The 20,219-nt window shown below is 45.9% G+C and overlaps 1 protein-coding gene across 1 annotated transcript in view; it reads right to left on the reverse strand.

Annotated features, from left to right (window-relative positions):
- The window catches only part of SLC27A2 (solute carrier family 27 member 2), a 559,749-nt gene that overhangs the window by 457,881 nt on the left and 81,649 nt on the right, over window positions 1-20,219 (reverse strand). The window contains exon 2 of the mRNA XM_069222551.1: window positions 17,341-17,550. Within this exon, the coding sequence (XP_069078652.1) occupies window positions 17,341-17,550 (210 nt within the window). The remainder of the gene's footprint in view (window positions 1-17,340; window positions 17,551-20,219) is intronic.

A 20,219-nucleotide genomic window follows, 5' to 3' on the forward strand; every position in this document is an offset into this window, starting at 1 on the left:
ATTCGTCCATTCCAACCCTCCTCCCTCACCAACCACAGGTGCTCTTCAAAATGGGTGCTCTTAAAAATGGGATGTCAACCTGATTCTTTCCTTTTTGTTCTGTTGGCCTGTGGATTCTAGCTTCTCTCTGAAGGAACTTTCTGCTATGCTGGGTAAACCTCTCAACCTCACCTCTTTTAAACCTGTTTGTTATGTGTGGGTTATTTCTATGAAAGACAGGAGTTTCTCCCCTCTCTCCCATATTTTCTTCTTCACCCCAAACTAGCAAGGCCTCAAGAGCTATACAAAGTGAACTGCTTCTCTTCGCTACACTCCAATATCCCAGCTTCTAATATGTTTCGATATTTTTTATGAAAACCCATAATGTGATATACTTCCCTGTTACAGCTCAATGGGTCCACTGGATCATGGCAGTAGTTGGGGTTGTAGTATTCAAGTTAGGTACTGTTAATCCTGTCAACCCTAGGGTGGTCTTCACCCAAATATTTTGCCTCTAGTCCTCCGTTTTGATGAATTTGTTTTTGTTGGCCTTAGGACTCTGTGCATGTTACCACTGCTAACCAGTGCTGAAGTGCTCGTGCTCTCTGCTTTAAACATGATAACATTTCCTTATAAGCAATTTGCATATCTAATTTAGTTGTGAGTCACTAGTAAAATGGTACTACATGTGCCCAGGGCATTTAAATTAAATGCTACTAGTGGGCCTGCAGCACTGATTGTGCCACCCACTTAAGTAGCCATTTAAATATGTTCCAGGCCTGACCTTGGAGAGCCTCTATTTACAGATTTAAACTGCTGTTTCAACTAGACAAAATGAACATTTTGCTTGGCACAAACCTTCCTTTTAAACACAGATAAATATCCCCTAAGGTAGGCCATGGACATCCCAAAGGGAAGGGTGCAATGTATTAAAACAATTAGACATGTACTTTTAAGGTTTACATGTACTGAAAAACTCTTATGTTCATTTTTCACTACTAGAAAGCCTATCTCTCCAACAGGATAACACTGGAGTTGCCGTATTATTATATTTTATAAGTGTAACTTCCAAATGGAAATAGATAACCAGTTTATGTTTTGTGTTTTTTTAAAGTGGGGTGAAAAGTCCCATTCAGTGGTGAACTCTGTTTTTTTTTATCACAATTTTAAAAATCCCACTTTAAAAAAGTTCAAAAAGAACAGATGATGTATCAATGCTGAACAATGTCAAACATTCACCCCAGTTATAGATCAGGGCCTAAGTCCATCATTTTTTGCTTGCCATGCCATTCCAGTTTGGACCAAGCCATAGGCAAATCAGTCTTGACCCTAATACCCATGGGAACAGTCCAGCTCGAACTGCCAGGCCAGGTCCTCTCTGGATCGGAAACAAGCATCCCGTGACTGGTTTCAGTATATCACACTGAATCAGCCACACTAGCTTGAATCTGGTGGCACAGCAAGCATGGGACTCATGTTTGGGCATACCCTTCCCACTTGGGGTGAGAAATGCAAAATGAACAGATGATGGATGGAATGCTAAACAATGCAAATCTTCACCCCCCAGTCACAGATCTGGGTTTAATCCATTGTTTCTTTGTTCACCATGCCACCCCAGTTTGGACCCAGCAATATGCAAATAAGTCTTGACTCTGTTCCTAGTAGGAACAGTCCAGCCCAAATTGCCAGGCAATGTCCTTTCTGGACATGGACACAAGCATCCTGGGACTGTTTTTGGGGTATCACCCCATCATCAGCCACGCAAGCTTGAATCCAGTGGCATAGAGAGCACGGGACCCACACCGGGGCCTACCGTTCCTACTTAAGGCGAGGAAAGAAAAAAAAAAAGAACGGGATGATGGGTGGAATGCTCACCAATGGAAACATTTGCCCTCAATAACAGATCTGGGTTTAATCCATTGTTGTTTTGCTTACCACGCCACCCCTGCATGCCACTCCGGTTTGGGCCTAGCCATACAGAAATCAGTCCTGACCAGTCAAGACTGATTTGTATATAGCTTAGTCCAAACTAGGGTGGTGTAGTGAGCAAAACAATGATGGATTAAACTCAGATCTGTGACGAGTGAATGTTTGCATTGTTCAGCATTCCATCCATCATCTGTTCTTTTTACTTTAAAAAAGTTGGCATTTTCTTGCACTTAGTCCTTTGTGCCTGTAACCTGCCTTGGATGATATGACTGCGTGTAGCGGACAGTGAAACTTTGTGAATTCCTCCCAGACAGTCAAACAATAGAGGGATTAGATGTGCCTGAGTGGGGCATCTGCTGGCAGGATGGAGGGTGGAGTCAAACACAGCACTACTTACACCTGAACAGCCTGCGCAGGGGAGACAGCAATTTTCATGCCTTTTGAAGCCACTGTCTAGAAGCTTCTCCCACCTTGCAGAATCAGGACACCAGTGTACTAAACAAGCATTTGCAATGCAATTGGTCTCGCATTTCCTTGAGTTGGAGCTAATAGCATTGTAAATTTATAACTTGACTTCTTTTGTCACATTAATTGATCAACGCTGCCCCATTTTTGGCCCTTTCTGCCACATTCCAAGTTAAGTTAATCAGCGGAAAATGCACTATCGTACATTATGAAACATCTATTGGTTAATACAATGCAGAGGTCAACTTGTGTAACCAGAGAGCCACATAACTGAATCCTGCTTGGAGCAGTGGAGAACAGTGACGTGTGTGTTTAGTTCTATGAGGTCCCAGTCTTTGACATAACCCACTGTGAATATTATTTTAAACTTGCATTACACACAGTATCAGGTAGGCTGCTACAAAATGTGTAAACGTTTTAAGATAAAAAATGTGCTTCTAAAACATAGATTTTATCAATACACCAAATGTACGTAGTGCAAATCTTGCAATGCCACTTAAAAAGAATAAATCTGTGTTATCACGAAGCTTCAAGTGATTCCATCAACTAAAACCAATACAGTCTTTCAAGCATCCTTTCCATTTGCAGATTGACCAGTTGAACACATTTACATTTCTTTCAGGTAAGTAGGAACCCTGGCAAGGAAGCCTGTTTAGTTGTCTGCCCCCGAAGCATTTCAACCTTCTGAGTTAACCACCCCAGGACAGCTGTCTTTTCACAAAAAGTAGGTAAACGTTTTTCTTTCAATTTAAAAACATATGGGCACTTTGTGACCCTCAGATCCCACCCAATGGTAAAAATAAATATATACATACATCTATGTTTAGTACTCATGTATATATATATATATATATATATATATATATATGTATTTATATAGTTAGTTAGATATATCTCTATAGATGCACGGAGTGTGATATGCTAATAAATATCATTGATGGATGTGGGAAATGCCCCTAACAACCAGGAGGTAACGCTTTGAGAAAGTCATGATGTCCTTCCGTTACCAATGGTGATAAATAACATATTACACATCGCACATATGCGTGCATGGTTTATGCCAGAATATATTTTTGCATGTGAACTTGTTTTAACACAAAGTATTTCCTCAAAACCAGAATGCAAGGGGTAACATTTGTACAAAATGGTAAAATCCCCCGAAAAGTCCTTGTGAGTAATGGGAGTGCTTTCTCTGTTTAAAGAGACTGTTACATATAATCAGTGAAGCAGTAAAAAGTGTTTGCAATAAATATGTAAATGTGCATTTATTAGTGCTGTTACTCTAAATAACTAGGGCAGCTAACATTGGACATGGAAAAAATTGTTTACTTTTCCCTTTCATTAATAAATTATTAAAACAGTCAACAACAGAGAGGGCAGTAGATTTGTCTGATTCTGTGACTGTAGACTTGACCACTTAATTAGGTCTTTAAGAAATTGGCCACATAAGTTGAAGATTTCACACAAATGTGGCTTCTGTGTCAAATGGATGAAAATAATACTGCCGAAGAGCGTGCCTCATAATTTTAAACATGTACACACTCTGCACTGTTTAAAATTGTCCATCGTGGGTTGTAGGTTGCCCCACCAGTGTTAGATAAACCAACGATTTCAAAGCCATAACGCAGCAAGGTTCTAGCAGCAAGCAATATATGAACGAGCTGATTCAAAGCGCCACAGCTGCGATGAGCGTGAAGGAGACACACAAAAGATAAAATGAAAAGTAAAATAGTTGACATCAGAGAGCCAATTCAAAGCACCACGGCCGCCATGAGCGTGAGTGCGAAGGAGAGACAAAAAGAAAAAGAAGTTTGCTTGCAGTCAAACATATCGGCAACTGTGCAATTATCCATATAACAGGGTAGGTCCCCAAGGAGGGTAACAAAACTGCCCCAAGGAGGGACAAACAAAGCGCGTGGCTATGCTCAACCTAGAAAGGACACCAACTATTCACTACCCTTCTGGACCTCTGGATAGTCTGCAAGGAAGAAGGACTGCTGTGCAGCTACAAGGACTGCTACTCTGAACAAGCTGCTGCCCTGCTGTGCTGACATGCTGCCCTCTTGCCTGGAGAAGAACTGGACCTGCAACTTCATCTTGAACCCAGAACCTCAGTGTAACTCAAAGGGCACTGCTGGGCTCTTATCTGAGCCTGAGGTACATAAAAGACTCCCCAACAGCTCCTGTACCTGTCATCAGTGAATTCCTGACCCCCAGGTGGTGTCTCTCAGGCCCTGGACCCTTTGTGTGGCTCCCAAGCTCTTGAATGCAAGCTTTTGGACTTTTTGTGACCATGAACTGGCCGGTTGGCACCGGAACTGCACCGCAATACAGGGCGAGCCACCGCCAGCCTGTCTCATCACACAGCAAACATCATCAACCCACGGGGGACTGCCAGCACAAATCTCTAGCCACCTCCTTGTGACACATGGCCTGCTGTTTGCACCACACCAGCCACTGCCACTAATGCTCTCCTTGCTCCCCACAACCTTCTGCAATGCGAACAGGACTCTTGACACAAAACTTGGAAAGGTAAAACTTTAGAACCACTAATGTGGGACTGTATCAGACCCTTGCTCCATCACGGTTCGCATGAAGTTTTGACCAGATAGCCACGGTTGGTGCTTTCTGTTTCTAGGCACTACTTTACAGTTTATTCTTTAAAAATTCATATCTCTATGGTTATATTGATTGGACTTTTGTTGTTTTGTTCTTGTTTTATTTAATAAATTAAGCTCGACTTTTCTAATGTGGTGTGGGTTCTTCTCTGTGGTGTTTTCACTCTTTTCTTAAAGTGTTGCACAAATACTTTACACATTGCCTCCATGTTAAGCCTGGCTAATCTGTGCCAGGCTACCAGGGGGGTTGAGCACTGGTTAATTTGGGATATGCTTGTGACTTACCCTGACTAGGACTGTGGCTGCTGATTGACCAGGGCTCACACTCTAGTCAACCAACAAACCCAATTTCTAACAGGCAATCACTCAGCTCGAAGAGTGATTGCCTCTAAGGTCTCTGGTACTGGCTTTGACCTAACTGATATTCTGGGAATAACTGACTAGTCAACTGTCCCTACTTTCAGGCCATTCTACTTAAAGCCCATTAAGCATGCTGCCTCCCTGGGACTTGATTCATGACCTATAATGGGGCCGTCTTGTGCGACCACAAAATAAAGATTTTCCTACACTGGACAGAAAAAATAATTTTACTAAAGACAAAGAGGTGGAAAATATATCCTACCTGCTCCATCTTTGTTTTTTAGCCAATATTGTTTCCTCATTATTAAAGTAACTGTGAAGGTGTGCTTTTGTCAATCTGCAGCTTTACAGGTGGTACTTTTTCTCTCTTTTCCTCGATTTTCTTAGGCCACGTTATGCAACACGTCTTTCCTCTTTCTAGCTTGACTAGTCTTGGTTGCTGTGGAGCAGGCCCTTAGAGTGCCACTTGCTTTCCTTGAATCTCTTTTTGCCAACAGCCTGGTGGTTGGCTGTGCTGCATGTAACGTGGTCATTGCATCTTATTATATCTTCAGTTGTGTTTGCCCTCTGGTCTACTTCTTTACTGTGGTCTTATTGATCTACAAACTTTCCTCACTGATGCACCTATTGGACTCATTCATTGGCCCACTTCTATGGCTGGAAATAGTTGTTGGTGATTTCAAGGATCTTGAATTTTTTTTCCTTAGCATCAATCAAAAGAGGTCTTGGTTGGCGTTTCCATCTTTCTTGTTCACTGCCATCACTTTGAGTTTTGTGATGTCATATGCTGCTGAGAGCAGAGCGACAATAACTGATACAATGCCATATAAGGACGCCTCCTTGTCATGTCGCAACTTCCGGAGCCCTTCTTTATTAAAGTCCTCAGCCCCTCTCCCTCCCTGGGAGGGTCCATGCCATCTGTTTGATCAGCTAGACTTGGTATTGTTGCTATTGTTTTTCTGCGATGTCCCTTTATATGTGAAGCCCAACTGGGGACAAGGAGCACAAGTAAAAATAGTTTTGTTACTTACTAGATGCCGGTCATGAGGAATTTTAACTTCATTACTAGACTGAGACGAGGAAGCGTAGTATTCAGAGTTATGAAATTATCATTCTCTTAGAGAAATTTTATGAAACACTCACAGTCATTCACACACCACACAATTACTTTATAGCCAGGGCACAAGTCAGGGGTACACGTGGCTGGATGGTGTCCACTCACTATTTTCACAGGGTGGACGCCAACCCCCCTGCCGAAAAGTTGGGTCCTAGTATAATATTATGGAATTGTCCTGGAGTCATTTTCCAACACCGGGGCACACAGATTCACCTGCACATTGTCTATTTTCCTTTCAAAGTACCAATAGCAGGCGGCGAGGGGGGCTGCTTTCATGTTTAAGATTCTAGCTGGGCCCAAAACAAAGCTGGAATTTAATGGGCCATCAGCTCTCCTGTTGTTTCAGAATGATACTGACAGGGAGAATTCTGAGCCTCCAATATAGAGAAAACAAAAGCACAGGCTCTCTTTTCACAAGCACTTAAAAGAAGCTACGATTTGGAGGCTAGGTTTTGACTTGGTTCAATTTCTGTGCATATGCATTCACGTTAAGAATCTTGGATACGGGGGCGTGGCTTGGCAGCAGCCAAGATGGTCGCAACATAAGGGAGATCTGGTAAACAAAAAATGTTTTAACCCCGATATCCGTTTATAATCCGAATGCATCAGCAAAGTAGGACTGCCCCCACAGAAGGAAAGAAATGCCAGCCTCATAGACCCCGTAGACTTTAGAAGTTTCATGCGGCGGCCACAGTGAAGGAGCAGGCCGCCCAGTGCTCCAATACTTGGAGGCCGCAGACGCTGGGAGTAGAGGAGTGCCGGTGAGCTGCCCGAGCCGCAGGATCGAGACTGCAAGGCGGCTGGGCGAAGCTGGACCGGTGCGTCGTGCGATCGAGAGGTCGGGCCTCAGAGCACGCAGCTCAACCCACGAGACGAGTCATGGGATGCCGGCGAGGAGCATGGGGCCCTGTGCGCAGAGGCGAGGAGTCAGCGGCCGGAGAGGGTAGCACAACACATAACAGAGCTGTCCGGAAGGGGAGCATAAGACCTTGCCCCCAGTCCTCCCCACCCCCCCAAATAAGTACATGGGGGGGGGAGGTGTGGTGCGAAAGCGAGAAGGAGGTCGTGCTGAGATTGGGACAAGCCAGCCGGGGCGGGACCAGGCAGTGAGCCATTGGGCTGCGGCCTGGGAGCATCCCAGCAATTTTGTGAACATAACAGAGGGGGGTGTTGCAGGGAGACTTCACCTATGAGAACATCACAGTGAGGTTATTCCCAGATTTCACATTGCAAGTTCAACGACAGCAACGGAGTTTCGACAAAGTCAAAAAGGCCCTAAGAGCAAAAGACATCAAATACATGATGCTCTTCCCGGCCAGACTACAAGTGGGGGCTGAGGGCAAGTACTGGTTCTTCGCTACGCCGGCAGAAGCATAGGACTGGACCGAGGGATGGCGCTTGGTAGGAATATGTACCTCGAACAGTGAGAAGTCTGTCAGGACCTCAGACCAACAATCTAGGGTGGGAATGCTACAACTGGTCTTGACCGCATCGAACTAGAGCTCCGCCAAGGACAGGGGGTGACGTCAGGATGGGTGAAAGGAAATGCCTCCTTGGCATGGTTACCCCCTAACTTTCTGCCTTTGCTGATGCTAAGTTATGATTTGAAAGTGTGCTGGGACCCTGCTAACCAGGGCCCAACACCAGTGTTCTTTCCCTAAACTGTACCTTTGTCTCCACAATTGGCACAACCCTGGCACTCAGGTAAGTCCCTTGTAACTGGTACCCCTGGTACCAAGGGCCCTGATGCCAGGGAAGGTCTCTAAGAACTGCAGCATGTCTTATGCCACCCTAAGGACCCGTCACTCAGCACATGCACACTGCTTCACAGCTTGTGTGTGCTGGTAGGGAGAAAATGACTAAGTCGACATGGCACTCCCCTCAGAGTGCCATGCCAACCCCACACTGCCTGTGGCATAGGTAAGTCACCCCTCTAGCAGGCCTTACAGCCCTAAGGCAGGGTGCCCTATACCACAGGTGAGGGCATATGTGCATGAGCACTATGCCCCTACAGTGCCTAAACAAAACCTTAGACATTATACGTGCAGGGTAGCTATAAGAGTATATGGTCTGGGAGTTTGTCAAACATGGACTCCACAGTTCCATAATGGCTACACTGAAAACTGGGAAGTTTGGTATCAAACTTCTCAGCACAATAAATGCACACTGATGCCAGTGTGCAATTTATTGTAAAATACACCCAGAGGGCATCTTACAGATGCCCCCTGAATACATACCCGACTTCTAGGGTAGGCTGACCAGTTCCTGCCAGCCTGCCACACTCCAGACATGTTGCTGGCCACACGGGGAGAGTGCCTTTTGTCACTCTGTGGCCAGGAACAAAGCCTGTACTGGGTGGAGGTGCTTCTCACCTCCTCCTGCAGGAACTGTAACACCTGGCGGTGAGCCTCAAAGGCTCACCCCCTTTGTTACAGCACCCCAGGGCATCACAGCTAGTGGAGATGCCCGCCCCTCTGGCCACTGCCCCCACTTTTGGCGGCAAGGCTGGAGGAGATAATGAGAAAAACAAGGAGGAGTTACCCACCAGTCAGGACAGCCCCTAAGGTGTCCTGAGCTGAGGTGACCCCTGCCTTGAGAAATCCTCCATCTTGAGTTTGGAGGATTCCCCCAATAGGATTAGGGATGTGCCCCCCTCCCCACAGGGAGGAGGCACCAAGAGGGTGTAGCCACCCTCAAGGACAGTAGCCATTGGCTACTGCCTTCCCCGAGCTAAACACACCCCTAAATTCAGTATTTAGGGGCTCCCCAGATCCAGGAAATCAGATTCCTGCAACCTGAAGAAAGAAGAAGGACTGCTGACCTACAAGCCTCCAGAGAGCGAGGAAGACGACAACTGATTTGGCCCCAGCCCTACCGGCCGGTCTCCAACTTCGAAAACCTGCTCCAGCGACGCATCCGACAGGGACCAGCGACCTCTGAAGTCTCAGAGGACTGCCCTGGACTACAGGACCAAGAAACTCCCGTGAACAGCAGCCCTGTTCAAAACCAGCTACTTCTTTGCAACAAAGAAGCAACTTCCAAGGACTTCACGTTTCTTGCCGGAAGCGTGAGACTCTGCACTCTGAGCCCCTGGCTCGACCTGCAGAAAACCAACACCTAAGGGAGGACTCGAGACCGCGAGTAACCAGAGACGACCCCCCTGAGCCCCCACAGCGACGCCTGCAGAGAGAATCCAGAGGCTCCCCCTGACCACGACTGCCTGTAACAAGGGACCCGACCCCTGGAACCAACACTGCACCTGCAGCCCCCAGGACCTGAAGGAACTGAACTTCAGCACAGGAGTGACCCCCAGGCGACCCTCTGCCTTGCCCAGGTGGTGGATGTCCCGAGAAGCCCCCCCCCTCGTGCCTGCCTGCACTGCCGGGTCCCTCCATTATTTCCTATCTGAAACCCGATGCCTGCTTTGAACACTGCACCCGGCCGCCCCTGTGCCACTGAGGGTGTGTTTTGTGTGCCTACTTGTGTCCCCCCCCAGTGCTCTACAAAACCTCCCTGGTCTGCCCCAGAGGACGCAGGTACTTACCTGCTGGCAGACTGGAACCGGAGCATCCCTGTTCTCCATAGGCGCCTATGTGTTTTGGGCACCTCTTTGACCTCTGCACCTGACCGGCCCTGAGCTGCTGGTGGTTGCCTTAAACCCCCAACGGTTGGCTGCCTATGCCCCAAGACTGAGACTTGTAAGTGTTTTACTTACCTCCTAATCTAACCTTTACTTACCTCCCGCAGGAACTGTTGATTTTTGCATTTTGTCCACTTTGAAAATAGCTTATTGCCATTTTTACAAAGACTGTACATTATATTGTTTTCATTCAAAGTTCCTAAAGTATCTAAGTGAAGTACCTTACATTTAACGTACTAACTGTAAATCTTGAACCTGTGGTTCTTAAAATAAACTAAAGATATTTTTCAATATAAAACCTATTGGCCTGGAGTAAGTCTGAGTGTGTGTTCCTCATTTATTGCCTGTGTGTGTACAACAATGCTTAACACTACCCTCTGATAAGCCTACTGCTCGACCACACTACCACAAAATAGAGCATTAGAATTATCTACTTTTACCACTATCTTACTCTAAGGGGAACCCTTGGACTCTGTGTATGCTATTTCTTACTTTGAAATAGTACATACAGAGCCAACTTCCTACAGTGGGCTACAAAAAGGAGAGAGTGGTCCAGCGGACAAGGAGTTGCATCAATTGGGGTGAATATGAACAGACGGAAAGCAGGTGGCTCAGAACTATACTTGACTCAGGGATCCGGTGAACCGCGATGGCAGATTGGCAGGAGGCAGTCATACTATTATGATCTAAACAGTGTTTAATTGGAAGCTAAGCAGAACTGATGTATAGTTAATAGAGACAAACAAGGGGTGCAGGGATCACATCTATACTACCCAGGAGCCGACTGGTGGCACCATCCAAGCCTTTACTAGTTAGATTGTTACAGGGCGACAGGCCCTCTGCAAGTTGGGATAGTGGGCAGGTTCAAGTTCACAATTTAGTGTAGCAGGGAGGGGGTGGGAGTTCTAGGAAAGGTTATTCGGGGACAGTTCCCATCGCTTTAGAAAGTTTTTGTTTCAGCTCAGCTACACAATGCTCACAGGTTGGGGACAGGGCTACGGAATGGGATAGGGAGGCACACCTGGACACGCTATGGCAGGACAGGGTATGGGAGAGGTCAGGATAATGACCTGGAATGTCAATGGCCTTGGAAACAAAATGAAGCGTACTGTAGTCCTACAATGCACCAGACATTATCCTGCTTCAGGAAACTCATTTGAGAGGGAACGAATATAAGGCATTGGATCGAATGGGCTACACCCTGGTCGCACATATGGGCTACACAACTAGTTCGAGGGGGGTAGGAATACTGGTCAATACAAAGGAGGCATATACCCCAGGCGATACACATGCAGACCCTCTGGGCAGATTCGTATTACAGACGGGTACCTGGGAAGGGTCAAAAGATAAACATCTGCTTGGTTTATGTTCCGTCCAGGCTCCACGATGATACATTCCGAGACTTGGGGGGGGGGGGGGGGGTGAGCTTCTGGGACTGCCCAGAGGCATCTTGATCCTGGGTGGCGATATGAACGATATTATGGATGTCAGGAGGGATAGGTTGTCTGGTTCCAAAGGGACGGGGGGAGGGTGGGAGTCATCTCAAGATGTTCAGAGAGGCATTGGGTCTGGTAGACCTCTGGAGGGAACATAGTCTGGGAGGTAACCAATACACGTACTTCTCAACAGCACACAACAGTTTTTCACGCATAGATTACATCTTCACGCTCCACCCCTAGGTGGGTCAGTTTCATGGGGTGGCTCATCTAGCGAGGGGGATCTCTGATAATTCCCCAGAGATAATGGCAGTTAATGGTCTGAAGGGGAATCGGGGGCTGCCTCCAAGGTTGGACCTTGGTACTTTACAGGTCTTGAATTCAGGGACAGGGTATTAGACCAGACCGCTTTCTACTTCCAAGAAAATGACGGGTCGGTGTCCTCGACGGTTATCCTGTGGGAGGCATATAATGCAGTAATCTGAGGTCGGGTGCAGGCATTGATAGGTGGGATAAAAAAGGAGCAATCTATCTAGGCAGAGAGACTTGAATGGAAAATCGGGGCGCTCGAGGAGGCTGCCGTACAGAGTGGCCGACCATGCCCTGAGTGGTGCCATCGACTTAGGTTCTGCCAACAAGAGTTGAGGGATTTGGCAGACAACAGGGCCAGGGTGCACGCAACTCAGAGACGACTCTATGATGTAGGAGATAAGGCCAACAAATTAATAGCCTGGCTTGCAATGAGAGATAGGGGGAGAAACTGGGTTGTGACAATCCGAGATGTGACAGGGAAGGCATGCATGTCTAGTGGGGACATTGCTGAGGCGTTTGTGGAATACTATCAGAGGCTATACGAGTCCAGGGTTGGGTTTTCTGGGGTGGAGCGTGCTGACCTCCTGAAAGATGTTTCCCTGCGGACCCTAACACTCAAGGACCGCGATGCGTTGGAGGAGGAATTGTCAGAGGAGGAGGTCGTACGGGCTCTGTGGGAGCTGCAATCTGGAAAGGCTGCCAGGCCAAATGCCATCCCAGTCAAGTTGTACAAGTGTGTGGCCAAGGATGCAGCAAAATATATGTTAAAAATGTTCAGGACAGCTAGGGCGGATGGGATCCTGCCACAGGACCAAAGAATGGCCATTATCGTAGTAATTCCAATGAAGGGGAAGGACCCAGAGACCTGCAGTTCATACAGGCCTATCTCGTTAAACGTATAGGTCAAAATCCTGGCAAAGATCCTAGCCAGTAGACTGAGAAAAGTAATTACGGAGCTGATCCACCCATACCAGGCAGGGTTTATGCCCCAGAGGAGCACTAGACTTAACTTACGATGCCTATACAGGCCTCTGCACACGACAAACTATGAGGACCATGAGGAGGTAGTAATACTATCACTAGACGCCAGGATGGCTATCGATAGTATAGAATGCCCGTATTTGTTTGCGGTCCTGACTAGGCTGGGATTCGGCCCTGGATCCTGCAGGTGGATACAGCTCCTTTATCGGTCTCCCCTGGTGATAGTGCAGGTGAACCGTATGTTATCTCACCCATTTTCTCGATTTAGGGGAACGAGAAGGGATGCCCCCTGTCCCTTATGATTTTCACACTAGCATTGGAACCACTGGCTGCTTGGATCAGGCAAGACCCCTTGTGTACGGGGAAATGGGGGATGGGAGGAACGTATCTCCCTGTATGCAGACAATATTCTGCTATATGCTGCACAACCTGGTGTCACGGTGGGCATGTTGCTCCATATCTTCCAAGTTTTCGGCAGTTATTCTGGGTACCAAATTAACTGGGACAAATCGTTGGCCTACCAGCTGACGAGGGGCGCACCGGTGTTGCCCATGCGCTATGCTACCCCGGTGGCAATGGAGGAGTTCCAATATTTATGTCACATGAAATGTGCCCAAATTTCTGAAAGAAAATTTGTTATCGCAGCTGCGATGTCTGCAGGTGGATGTCGCCCATTGGCGGGGACACGTGTCTCTGACGGGACGCGCTGTACTATTCAAGATGATGGCCCTGCCACGGCTGTACTGCCTCCAAAACACCCCCTATAGGGTGCCACCTGGGATATTCTAAAATATTGATAGTTAACTGAGGAAGCTTCTATGGGATGGGGGTAGCTCGCGCATCTCCCTGGTTAAACTCCAGAGGGGAGTGTTTGAAGGAGGACTGGTGGTCCCAGACATATGCACCTACTATTGGGCAGCACAACTATGCATCATTAATGACTGGGTGTTTGCGTCAGGAGATGACTCGGCATTTCGGGTGGAGAGAGAGACAACTGTACCTCAGGGATACCCCACGATTTTATATGGGGGCAAACGGTTAGACCGCCTGCCACTCCATACACAGTCAGTGGTGAGAGCCTGGAGGGAGACCACTCGATTCTTGGGATGAGAAAGGGAGATTAAAAAGTAAAACTCCACTATGGGACAGTACGCTCCAGCAGGTGGTCGGGAAGCTACATGGATGCCGGAAATGGGAGCTTTTGGGATAGACTGCTTGGGGAATGTGAGAAGGGGGGGGGGGGGGGGGGGGGGGGGGGGGAACACTCCTGACCTTTGAGGACCTCGAAAGGGAGTACGAGATGGGGCAGTTGGAACGCTATAGGCCGTTGCAGCTTGAACACGCGTTACACAGGCATATATTGGAGGGGTGCAGCTACCAGAAACATCGCCCCTAGAAGACAGGCTTCTAACGTAAGCCGTGCCGAGTTAGGCCATCTCCCTGACCTATCAGAAAATTATGACTAACTCCCCAGACCCTTTGAAAACCTTATGAGCCACCTGGGAACATAATCTTGGAACACTTGAGGACGAGGATTGGGTGAAGGCAGTTCAGAGCCCTAGAGAGGTAGTAATAAGGGCCCGCTTTCATATTATACAGTTGAAGGTTCTACATAGAGCATACTACTCTAGATTGCTATTGCATAAAATGGGCCGTACTGAATCCGACCTGTGTACACGAGGTTGTGACGAAGTGGGATCTTTTTTTCATGCACTGTGGGGATGTCCGGAAACTCAGGAATATTGGAGAAAGGTGATACGAACTATGGGTAAAGTAACCGGGCTACACCTACCACTGGAGGCAAAATGTTTGCTCCTGGGTGTCACAGGAGACGAGGGGTGGCCTAGATATTTGAAGATTTGGGTACAATTAGCGGCCTGTGTGGCTAAGCGAAATATCGCACGGAAAGAGGGGGTGATAGACCCTCTGTGAATTACAGACTGGGAGAGAGACCTGGACTGGTGCCAAAGGGCGGAGCAGGTGACATATAAAAGCAGAGGACGTATGAGGAAATATGAGAAAAAATGATCAAAATCGGTGACATACAGAGACACAGTAGGATGATTAGGGAGGAGCAACCCATCCTCTTGGTCCCTTGGGTGGGGCAGGGGAGACACAAGAGATGAGTTAGGAGCAGTGGTTGTGTAATGTTGACTAGGTTCCAGATATTATCGTGTACCATGTATGAGCAGTTATTACTGCGAAACTGATATGTGTTCCATCTGTATGCTGAGACGTGTTTGCAATAAAAAAGAATTAAAAAAAACAAATGTTGGATATATAGGTCTGGACAAAGATTTAGAGACACACAAATTTAAATACTATTTTTTTAATGTAATTCTTTTATAGTGCTGCTCATTCCAAGTACGATGTTTGAGTGTATTACATCACACACACACTTAAAATTGTCAATAAATCTTACAAGCATGTAAATCAATATACAGGATTGTAATTGTATTTATATAGCGCTAACTACCCCTGACAAGGCATCAAAGTACTTTTCAGCCAATAACATGCTACCCCAGAAGAAAAAAAGATTAGTGGCGGTGAAGTATAGGGAAATATGAGGATGGTATACAGACAGTGAGGATTACAAACTGTAGGAGCCACGTGCCCTTCATACATCACAATGCTATATTAGAAGGGTTGCAATTCATGAACTGCAAGTAACAAAAGGATCTGTGTTAAAATCTATAATCCACTTACCTTTTTACATAAAATATAAATCTGTCATCTGCATTTTTATACATGGGCGTGCTTTGGAGAAAATACAATAAACCTCTATGCCACTTTGAGTCAGTTGTAATGTGTATTTATCTTTAATGTGGAATGTCATGTTAGTGTTCCATATTCCAAGATGCTCGGAGTGTTCTCTCTACAGTCAGTTGGCGGTTGACAAGTGGCTGAAGAGGGAGCACTGACAGCATCAATACAACAAAGCACAATAAAAGCTCATATCCATTGTAACGGAGTGAGGAACATCATTAATTATTACAGAGTCAAAACTGGGACTAGACAAGACTGTGATCTCTCCAGCAAGTGCATTAACCACAAGAGTTATTTTACCATTACTATTATTGCATTAGATTTACTGGACTGATATCTCTGCAGCAGGTGCCTTAACCTCAATAAGATATTTTAAAATGTAGTATATGCAACCAATTAAATCAGAACAGATTTACTGTAACTTTTCTCCTTTTTGCCAATTTTTTGTAGCAGATTGTAGTTTCAAAAATATATAAGTTGATTGTCAGACTGCTTTCCATGACTCTACCCCTTCTGAATCTACCCTATCTATCCAGCGCTGCCCTGCCCTGTGATGTAAAATCTGGTGGAGACAGGGTGCCGGGGGCCCCACAGGGGACCCTGCACTGCCCATGGCCAGCCCTGTTGCGCTTTTCAGTGTCTGCTTAGCAGACAGTGAAAAGCCCAACAGGTGCTGCTCAACCCGATGCACCGCAACATTGCCGCCGGCTCTATTATGAGCTGGTGTCAATGTTGTGGGTTGTTTCCCAATGTACCGGGGGGCGGAAACTCTGTTTCCACCCACCGACCCAGTGGGAACCTCGTCATAGCCCTCACGGTGAGGTCACCGCACTGACTGTTTTCTGACCGCACGGCATCAGCAACGGTATTTTCCATCCGCCAAAGTTGTAATGAGGGTCTGAGTACTGATAGGTGAGCCACTATCTCAACAGGGAGGACTGAGCAAATGGTCAGAAAATAGAAAATATTTGCTATGTAAATAAAACTATGTAGAAATATAATAATAAAGTTGCTTTTAAAAAATGTATTTTTGTAACAAGCGGAAGCTTTTCACCTTAGTACTTCAGATTACACCACTGCAGTTCTTAAACGTAATAGTTTGAAAGCATGAACTTAGAAATATTGAGGGATCCCCCATGTTCATAATTCCACTAGTTAAATCACACTGATGTATACGAAAAAGCGATCGATGGAATGCTTGTAGGTATTCTAGTGGTACAGTTTCCAGGGAGAGCTATTCTTCGGTTGGACTGGTAAATGAGAGTTTGGTTTAGATAAAGTTATGCCAAAAATAAGAACATGGGAGCTACCTGATGCTAAATGTGGGTGCTGAGATTGTAGCAGTAAAGTGCTCATATGTACTCATGATTGACCTGCTAAACATATGTGTGAGGTCTTTATATCTGATGGCACTTCTTTTGATGTCACTTCCTGTGAGATCATGGGTCATGATGACACTTCCTGTAATGTCACACGCTGTGATGTGACTTACACATTGCCTTACTTGGTTAGTCCCCCACTTCTTTTTTTTAGTCCTGTTTATAGCTCTATCATCAGGAGTGTTCATCTCTTCCAAAAGACATGTTATAAAGGAGTGGATTTAAACGTTTGTACTTTGTCACTGAGGTATAGCCATAATTTAACATCCAATTGTTTGTCAATGTAAACACAGCAGAGCAAACGGTTAACTCTCAATCACCCTCAGTCTATGTGACCACAGAAGGAGCCGCCCTTTACCTGTAGTTCCGGAAGTGTAGATGTAGAGCCCAGGGGTTCTATGGTTAACTGCTGACCTCAGAGATGGTGAAACGGGCTCATGTGAAGCCGCATTAATCTTATCGTTCAGGCTCTCAATCCCGTCTGATGGAGACTTTTCACTCAAATAAAACACCTTTATGTTGTCCTTCGCCAAGCTTGGCAGCACTTCCTCGACAGCAGCACTTAGTTCTGAAAGAAACAGGTGTTTTCTAAGTACATTTTATAACCTTTAATTAGAAAATGACTGGGAAAGTTAGCACACAGTAAAAGCAGGTTGTTAACTAATAGGCCAATAAAGCTGAATGCAACATGAAGAGCACATTGAATCGGAAAGCATATGTTCATGAATTCTAAAACTGAAATACACTAATGCTGACAATTATACAACAGGGTGCATCCTTTAATCTCTTTAGGTCTATAGTATAGCTGACAAGAATATCTCTGTAATGTGCGACATCCACAGCACTAAGTGCTGCTCCCCTTTGCATGCTCTGATTTGATCTACCATGGTAAAAATTAAACTAAAACTCCTAGAATGCAAAGTGGCTTAACATGAGACATGTGGTAACTTGGCGGATATGACGTGTCCCTTATCAGTTCCCCGACAGTTCTACAGAGTTGGGTTTTCTAAGCAGAACTTTAGCCTATTAACCTTCGACCACCGCGGATATCATGCCTTATCTTTTGTTGGATTATGTTTAACCACTGTCCTAGGTTTAACCTACCACGCCACTAAAGGAGGTATGCAAGACTGCGCAAGCCCACCATCATAGCTTATAATTACACGAAACACACTCAGAATTACATTTTACACCTCCTCACAGACAAGCAGGGCCGGCTGTAGCGCTAGTGGCGCATGTATGACAGCCCTCCACCTCATGACCACCTCCTTGGATTTCCTCACTACCACACGGCAAATGTGCACCTTATCTCTCCATAGCCCCCCTTTCACATCCATTTCACTTGTTTTAAATCGCTTGTGAAGGCTTTCTTTACTAATCCACTCAGCTATCAGCTATCTGTCTACTATCCACAGAAAATATAGTTCTGTTATGTGCACCAGGCATATTAACCCTCTACGTTACTTTATGGCGAGTGAAACCTGCCACTAGACAAAACTCCCATCTTTCCCCCTAGCTGGAACATTAATCACAAGAGGTATCGTGACATCGTAATTGTTTCCTGAAGGCTTGGTGCACAAGGAACCTTTCAGTAGGTGCTTTTAAATCGCAAGTTTCGTAAGTCATTGCTAAACACAGCGCCCTCCTGACATTAGCGCCCTCTCCTCCCCTCCCCCCCTTCCACAATCCAGGTCAGCACCGCCCGGAAGGCCTACCCTCTAGACAAGTGCACGTCATAGTACGGATGACTGTGTGCACATCTCTTGGTTCATGTCATGCGACAAATCCTTTGCTAATTCTGGCATTTACCGGCCCAATCGAATTGATGAGATTTGTGGAAACAGTGCAGATCTCTCAACTTTCACCTCGAAATTTCGGCGGCTAAAAGTTCAGCCCAAAACGAGGATTACCAGGGGAATCGAACTCAGAACTACAGAACACCTGGTAATTCCTCATTCCTCAGTGGATAATAAGGATCCAGCTACTCCCAACCTCCGGATATACTGGTCTCTCTTGTATTGATAACTAGCGCCTTTTTGGGGAAGGACGAGCGATATGAGAAGAGTGAAGTTGCAATGTGTTTATGAATGCGAATGGCTGTGTTGCAAGAGGAGTAACGATATTGGACACAGGGAAATCGGGGAGATGCTGAATTTAATTATTTAAGGGTTACTGACATCTTGCAGACAGTGCCAGACTTTTGGGCTGGCTGACACTAAGGGCCATATGTACGAAAGCTCTTTCCCATAAACACAGAATGGGTAAAATCCTTTCGTACATCTGGGCCTTAGTCCCATACAAAGTTTTTGAGGGGGTGCCGAGTCTATGAGGGAATGGAGGCGGTCAGACGAGGCTGTATTTGATTTTGCCTATATAATCTTACTGGCAAATAGATTCTAGGCTTTGTACATAGTATACAGAGTTCCAGGATTGTGCGTGGGTGAGGTGTAGGGATTTTCTTAATAAGCATAATCTTTCTGAAGAGACCAAATGACTAGATTATCTAGGCGTTTCTTTTGATGGGGGAAATTGTCACCGGGTTCCAGGATGAGCAATATCAGCTGTATGAGGGCTTTGCAACAGTTTGCCCTAGGGTACAAAACTGATGATAGAATTGCTGACGTTAATCCAATAGGACAGGAGGATTTGCAGGAGAAATGCACATAGTCTAATGTTGCTGTTACCTCGTGGTGCCTCCAAAATTAGTTTGTCTTGATTAGCTCGGCCTTTTAAGCATTTTGATAGACTGGAGGGCTCTTTGGGTGATAGAAGCAGATTTGGAGCATTTACAGATTCTCATCCATATTTGGCCCAAGAAGGGAGTTTCATTATGAGGAAGGTAAGACTTCATTGTTACGACGCTGGTTCTTCAGAGACTTTATAATGGCTCAACTTCTTAGGAGGGATATGGTGTGAGATATGTGAAAGGATGGGAGAGTACCTTTGTGGCTACTTGCAAGTTCTAAGAGTGAAGTTCCTTTTTGATGGTTAGTTTTGTAACTGGGAAGCTTTTATTTACTATAGTTCAATCTATCAAGTGGTCAATTAAAGCTTAAGAGTCAATCTTGCTCAAAGACCTATGTTCGTGAGACAGAAGAACAGTCTCACAGGTTGCCCACTTCATTTGGAACCACCAGATTTCTGATGGAAGACTACCAACTGGCTCTGTTGTTGGAAATCTCTTTTCAGTGGCTCAGCTGCAACATGGGCACTGGGGTGAATGTAGCGGAAGTCCCA

The sequence above is a fragment of the Pleurodeles waltl genome, chromosome 3_1 (assembly GCF_031143425.1).
Source record: "Pleurodeles waltl isolate 20211129_DDA chromosome 3_1, aPleWal1.hap1.20221129, whole genome shotgun sequence".
In the NCBI taxonomy this organism is placed as follows: domain Eukaryota; kingdom Metazoa; phylum Chordata; class Amphibia; order Caudata; family Salamandridae; genus Pleurodeles; species Pleurodeles waltl.